The sequence below is a fragment of the Camelina sativa genome, chromosome 7 (genome assembly GCF_030686135.1).
Source record: "Camelina sativa cultivar CO46 ecotype springtype chromosome 7, ASM3068613v1".
Classification (NCBI taxonomy): Eukaryota; Viridiplantae; Streptophyta; class Magnoliopsida; order Brassicales; family Brassicaceae; genus Camelina; species Camelina sativa.
The window spans coordinates 4,702,230-4,709,507 of record NC_141886.1 but is presented as its reverse complement, the minus strand read 5'-3'; the positions used below and the strand labels follow the sequence as shown (position 1 = coordinate 4,709,507).

General features: G+C 36.9%; 1 protein-coding gene and 1 pseudogene across 2 annotated transcripts; one reads left to right on the top strand and one right to left on the bottom strand.

The window, feature by feature from the left end:
• The first annotated feature begins 3,457 nt into the window (after nt 1–3,457).
• Nucleotides 3,458–5,412, top strand: LOC104701268 (putative inactive leucine-rich repeat receptor-like protein kinase At1g66830; annotated as a pseudogene). The gene is made up of 2 exons (XR_015562738.1): nt 3,458–4,880; nt 4,967–5,412. The product of XR_015562738.1 is annotated as a putative inactive leucine-rich repeat receptor-like protein kinase At1g66830 (transcript).
• Nucleotides 5,413–5,546: 134 nt separating this feature from the next.
• On the bottom strand, nt 5,547–6,060 carry LOC147940861 (uncharacterized). Its single transcript, XM_087460183.1, has one exon. The coding sequence runs from the start codon at nt 5,989–5,991 to the stop codon at nt 5,665–5,667; it is 327 nt and encodes a 108-aa protein (XP_087316309.1). The 5' UTR covers nt 5,992–6,060; the 3' UTR covers nt 5,547–5,664.
• Between the last annotated feature and the right edge of the window lie 1,218 nt (nt 6,061–7,278).

The following is a 7,278-nucleotide window of genomic DNA, read 5'->3' as shown; positions in this document are numbered from 1 at the left end:
GAGACTCAATTCGAAGCTGCTTATTGCGAAAGATCAGTTAGAAGCAGTATTTGCAGCGGAAGAAAGAATCAGCTCTCTTGCTGACAATTTAACTACTTCATTTGAGAAGCTAAAGAATGATAGAGAAGCTACAAAGAAAGAGGAGCTTGAGCTTAAAGAAGAAGCAACGGTCATAAAGAGTGAAGTACATAAAACTGAAATAGGAATTGGTGAGAAGGAGAAAGAGTTGCTTTTCAAGTTAGATGAGCTTAAGAAAGCCAAGCACGCAGAGGCTTTAGCTCTCGAGAAGCTTGAGTCTATGGCAGAGAAGACAATGGAAACTCGGGAAATGGAATCTCAGAGAAGTTCAACCATCACAATCCCAAGATTCGAGTACGAGTATTTGAGTGGACAAGCTTGTCACGCGAAAGAAACTGCAGAGAAGAAAGTGGAAGCTGCAATGGCATGGGTTGAAGCACTCAAGGCTAGCACTAAAGCGATTTTGTTAAAGACGGAATCTTTAAAGAGAGTGAGTGGGAAAACAATGGTGGAAGAAGAAAGGGCATCGTTCAGGATGCAGAGGTCGCTATCGATAAAGAGAATGGTCCAAGATGAGATTCAAAAGTTCAAACAGAACTCAGAAGACTATGGCGTGATCAGGCCTTCTAAACCTATAAGAAAATCGCTTCAAAGTTACGAAGAGAACTCAGGAGACAAAGGCTTGATCAACTCTCCTAGACCAATAAGAAAATCGGCAAGGCTTAGTGGGAAGTTCACACCGGTTCAAGGAGGGAAGTCGAGAAGATACTCATCAGGGAACAGAGGGACTCCAACGTTCTTTGTAATCAAGAAGAAGAAGAAAGTTCCAAACTTGGTTAAATTTTTTAGCAGGAAAAGGCGTAACTCCTCTTTAGAACAACAATGAGAAGTTTATCTTGTTGCCGTAACTTAGTTTTGTTTTGCTTGCATTTTAAGTTTCACATTGTTTGTAATTGTAATGTATAGCTTATAACCGGTTTATTGTTTTGAATTTTATTGTATTTATGTACACTTGAGTTGTATATGAATAAAGATAAGTAATATCATTTGTTTTAGTAATTTGAATAGTTTAAACTAGAACCAAAAATGTTTTAGTAAGTTGGATTAGTGACGGACCCACGTAGAGCTTAGGTGGGTCAACTGACGGGTAAAATGTTGAAATAGTATAGTTTTGCATGTAAAATTGTTAATTTTCAGTAGCATAATTGGTTTTCCTTTAATATGTTGACCCCCCCCCCCCAACCTCGGTTCGACTCCCCCTCATTACGCCAATTGTCTCTTCTTTCTATTTAACTAGCTTTTAAATATTTTTTTGACCTGGGTAAATTTTTATCCAATGGGTAATACGTTTTTGGGCGTAATCATCTCTCTTTTTTTTTCACTGGAACATTTCCATTATATTATACCAAGATGAAATACAGGATGAGATGCGTTTTTGAAATCCTAAAACCTGCGGAAAACAAAGATATCCCCGGAAGCTTAAACCCGATACACGGGAACAAAATATACAAACTAAATCCAAAAGAAAAGTTCTCAAAATCATTGGAGAAGTCGGAAGAGAACATTAATCGCGGGACTAAGTACTCAAGAGTCGATGTCGAAAGGACCTGCAAACGCAATGGAAGAGATCCAAGGATAGATATCACCGCGAAGATTTAACCCATATAAAAACGAATACTTCGAACAAAATAAGCAAAGAACTCGAATCTAATTCCTAACCACCTAATCTTGAACCGAGAATCTACATCTAGAACTATGCCTCCCCACAAATGGACACTTGCCACAAGAGTTTAGCCTTACAAGAACTGATATGGAACAGACCACGAAACAAACCTATTTATTTTCTAGACTAATGGCAGTGAAAGGAAAATTGGTTTAAAGATTCAATGGACCAATAAGAAGGTAAACGAAAGCTATCCTAAACCAAACAAGAGACCCGACCGTAACTCCCTCGGGATCGAAAGCTAGACTAGATGGCCTAACAAACCAGTAGAATAAGCAGAAAAACAACAACTAAGGCCAACATCAAACAAGCCGGGGATATACCAAACTAGCTTAAATTGATGAGATTGAGCTCGATTACCGGACAAAAGAATTGACCGCACCACCCCCTCTGAAGAGACAACTCCGACGAACACCACCGACTAACACGATGGACCAGATCTGTTACTTCAAAGGTAGAGCGAGACTCTTGAAAACACGGCAAAACGAGGACGAATCGCTGGTAATACAAAGTCAATACACAAGTCGATCGAACAAGACAGCAACATCTTCAAGATCATCAACAGATCTACAACTGGAATCCAGAGTAGTTCCACTTCCAATCTCGTCGGGAGAGGTCAAAAACCGCTCGAGGACTACACAACCGACAGGAACACTACAACAGAAGGAAGAAAACTATAAAGAAAGCACAACCCCGGGGCTATAAAGCCACCGGATGTTGGCCATAGACCAAAGACGGCGGCTTTTGAGTTTTTAGAGGAGAGAGGCGAGAGAGAAAATTAGGTTAGAGGAGAGAGGGATGACAGAATTCGCGTAATCATCTCTCTCAAATGGGCAAAGTTCAGCTTCCATATTATAGAAGGACCAAACATTTTCGCCACTAGCCAAGCCGACCACAAATTTGGTATAACCTTTTCGTATAACAATAAGAAAAAAAAAGTAAATAAAACTAAAACCTAATTCAATTAGAATGAATCATTTTAGTTTGCTGTATTAAATCTTCTTTTCAAAATTGTGAAACTAAATTAATGTTAAAGTAAGACCAAATTATGTAGTACTCAAAATGTTTGGCCATGACTCGTGAAGTTGACTTTTAAGTAGTGTATTTGTGTTTTTCATGTTTTTTCCGACACATGTTGTTAACTCTTATTCCCCAAACTAGTTGAGATTTGTCTCTTAATTAAGACCCAAAATGAAAAGAGAAACAAACAATTCTAGAAGTAAACTAGAGAGAACAAATCAAGTCGAACCGAAACTTAAATTGACCGGTAAAATAACTTATTCTAGTTGGAGATTTGACTTTTAGGATCAACAAGTAAAAATTGTCAATACATTTCCCCACCACTAAACAACTAGAAACTAGCAAAGCTGTTCCTCATTACATTACGTGCCCCCTACTGTTCCAATGATCGCCTCAATCATCGCTAATTCCATTGACATATAAAATGAAATATATATACACATACAAAATTTCAAACATTTATTAATTACAATTTGTTTGATGCATAGAATTTAGATGCAACTTTCTACCAAAAAAAAAAACAAAACAAATATCTTCAAAAATTTAGGATTAAAAAGAAGTTATAACTGTTGACTTAAAAAACCTAGGCCAGTCCAAGCTATAGCAACACTATTGATTAAAACATGCTACTTCTTGAGAGAGATATTTAATAGCCAAGCTTTATATACTCAATTCAGAATTGATTTCTCTTCTGAAATGGCTCAATCATTTCTCATTCTCTGTTTCATTCTAACTCATTTCATTGGCATATCTACTTCTCTAAACGATCAAGGTCAACTCTTCTCTCTTTTAAACAATTCCTACAAAACCAGAATAACTCTGTTTTTACCAATTGGAACTCGTCAGATCCAAACCCTTGTTCTTGGCAAGGTATTACATGTAATGATGATTTGAGAGTTGTGTCGATTCGTCTTCCTAATAAACGTCTTTCGGGTTCTCTTCCTCCTTCCATTGGTAGTCTCTTGTCGCTTCGTCACATTAACCTTAAAGACAATGAGTTTCAAGGGAACTTACCTGTTGAACTCTGTGCACCTAAAGGGGTTCAAAGCTTGGTTCTTTCTGGCAATTCTTTTTCCGGGTCAGTTCCTGAAGAGGTAGGGATCTTCAAGAGTCTCATGACTTTGGATCTTTCTGAGAAATCTTTCAATGGTTCGATCCCTTTGTCGCTTATTCAATGCAAGAGGCTAAAGACACTAGTTCTTAGCACGAACAGTTTCACTGGAGATCTTCCAACCGGATTCAGTTCTAATTTGGTTCATCTCCCTGAATCTTTCTTTCAATCGTTTAACTGGAACAATCCCCAAAGATTTTGGAAGTCTGAAGAATCTGAAAGGTACTCTTGATCTTTCTCATAACTTCTTCTCAGGTATGATTCCAACAAGTCTTGGAGATCTACCGGAGCTTCTATATGTCGATCTCTCTTACAATAACCTCAGCGGTCCGATTCCTAAATCCAACGTACTGTTGAATGCCGGTCCAAATGCTTTCCAAGGGAACCCTTTCCTCAGTGGATTACCCTTAAAGGTTTCTTGCATCACAAGAAACACAGGGATAGTTCCTTCTCAGCTATATACAAGAAGAGCCAACCATCACTCTAGACTCTGCATCATCGTTACAGCCACTGGAGGCACACTCGCCGTAATCATTTTTTTTGCTTCATTATTTATCTACTGTCTTCGAAAAGCATCAGCTTGTGCAATCAAAGATGATTCCGAAGAGAAACTGAAGAAGACAAAACCGGAGTTTTTTTGTTTCAAGACAGAATTAGAATCTGAAGCGCTTGATGAGAAGAAAACTCATCAACAGGTTTTCATACCAATGGACCCGGAGATCGAATTTGACCTCGACCAGCTACTGAAAGCTTCGGCTTTTCTTCTAGGGAAGAGCAGGATCGGGCTAGTTTACAAGGTTGTTCTTGATAACGGGTTAATGTTAGCTGTTAGACGATTGGAAGATAAAGGTTGGTTAAGGCTCAAAGAGTTTCTAGCTGATGTCGAAGCAATAGCGAAACTCAAGAACCCTAATGTCTTGAATCTCAAGGCTTGTTGCTGGTCTCCAGAAGAGAAGCTCTAGATCTATGATTACATACCAAATGGTGATCTTGGTTCTGCAATTCAAGGTACGTTTAGTGTCGAAATCGCATAAATCCATGGTCCATATGTATATACTTTAGATTCGAGTCTGATTTATACAAGTTTATGACAGGTAGAGCTGGTAGCGTGTCCTGCAAGCAATTAACTTGGCCGGTCCGGTTAAGTATATTGAGAAGAATCGCCAAAGGATTGATGTACATTCACGAGTTCAGTCCCAAAAGATACGTCCATGGACACATAACCTCAAGCAACATACTTCTTGGACCAAATCTTGAACCGATTTGGTATGTTCTTGATCCGGTTTGGTATGTTCTTGATTCGGTTTTGGCTGGGGATAGAGATTTGGAAGATAGTATGGTTCAAGTGATCAAGATCGGTTTAGCTTGTGTACACAAGAACCCAGACAAAAGACCACTCATGAGAAATATCTACGACAGCTTCGAAAAGTTTGTTTCTTCAGTTTAAATAATTTATTTATGATCGATTTGATTTTTTTATGTTTTTACTTTATATTTTTGATATTACAGTGTGCTATAAGAAAATGAATAATTTGACAAATTTTATGTATAATCTTTTTTTTGTTGTTGTTAATAATGAATTATTAATAAATTTGTGTAATAATCGTAACTATTTTTATGTTTATGCTTCAATAATTATATAATTCAAGCAAATATTGAACTTATAAAACAAAATGAAGACAAGAGTAATCTGATTAGAAATAGACAATCAACAAAAATGTTAATACAAAATTAACATAAATGTTTGTAATAAACCCGAACCCGACCCGGGATTAAGAACCGGAGCTTGTACTCATAGGTCAAACCTATCTTTAATGTCATCGAAACTGTACCCGCCGCCAACACCAAACCCATACCCAAACCCGAACCCGATACCGCAACCTAAACCGAATCCAAGAACCACATTAGAATGGTTAAGACCTTCATTGGCGCCAATCCCGAGCCCACCGGTGAGACCAAAGCCGATTCCAGCGCCGCAGCCAATACCGCCACCGATTCCTGGACCAGTGGTTGTGTTCTTGATGCTCTCGATTTGTCCACGGAGGAATCTGGTAACCGGAAACTCGGATTTCCCGGTTTTGACCTCTGGTTTACGGCTCCAGAGTTTATTTGATGTCATTGGTTTTGTTGTGATTGGGCAAATGACAATCACTGAATTTTGTGAATTTATGGAGTGATGAGAAAATCAGATAAGATTTGAGAAAGAAAACAAAAAATTGACAAAGTGTATGATGCATTGCGTTTCCGTATTTATTGGGCTTATTTACATATGTATTGGGCCGAAACCCATTAAACTTTTTTTTTTTTTCCTTTTGTCGTCACACCCCCATTTACAATCTCAATTCTCGTGTATTTTAAGAAAATGTATTGTTCAATTCATTAAATAAGTAAAAGATGTATAGAGTTCATGAAGTCACGATCAAGCTGGAGCTGGATTATGGACCCATGGAGGCATTTTGGTAGCTATGTTTAGGGGTGCTAAAATGAGTTCAGATTCATGGGTAAACTTAATGTAACCATATCCATATGAACTCATTAAATTGGAAATGTGGGGTTTAATGAGTTTATGAAATAAGTTTGGCTAAAACGGGTTGATGAGTTTTTGTCGGTTTACAAAACTAAACCATAAAAAATAATGGATCGTAAAAACTAAAAACAAAAAAAATACAAAGAAAAATAAAGTTAATTCTCACAAATAGCACAAAAATAAGTTTTCAAGTTTAACACATCATCTTTAAACTCCAAAAATAACATTTGGAGATGTCAGCATGGAATGAGATTCAGAAGATGGTATTCATTAACTAATAAAGATGTCATCTCCCGTTTCTAGAGATGTGTTGTTGGGAAGCAATGTAACAGATAGATCGTAACCATTGATTGTTACAAAGTTTATTGAAGTTTCGTCAAAAGAATGATAGCCAAACAATATAATCATGTAAGGAAGAAGACGAATAATAAATATAATAAATTTGATAATCTATTAGCGCGTAAGGCTTATAAAGAAAAGCGTTTAATTCACTTGTTCGATTGTGTTTTCTTCTTCTTAACTTTTAATCATCTCTTTGTTAGACATGTATGTCCTAGAATAACTATGTAATATATGTTTCAATTTTAATAAAGTACTAAAGTAAGATGTTAAAAAAAAAATGCTATATAAGAATTAATTATGATTATAAACTTACATTTGGATTAGCTTTATTCTAAAGTAAAATGTTGAAGAAAAGGTTAAAACTGTAAATTCGATAGGGTTGTTGGGTTAGAAGGAAGGAAACATTTTCTAGTTAGTTAGCTACAACGAAAGATTTTGATTGAAGTATATACACATCGGACGAGGGACCATAGTTAGTTAGTTTAAGTTGTGCTCTTGAAGCAAACTCCCTTACCTTTACTACTACGGTCGTTAACA

What these genes read in the sequence shown, in the direction of transcription:
- LOC147940861 (XM_087460183.1), bottom strand. Translation starts at nt 5,991, where the DNA reads ATGACATCAAATAAACTCTGGAGCCGTAAACCAGAGGTCAAAACCGGG.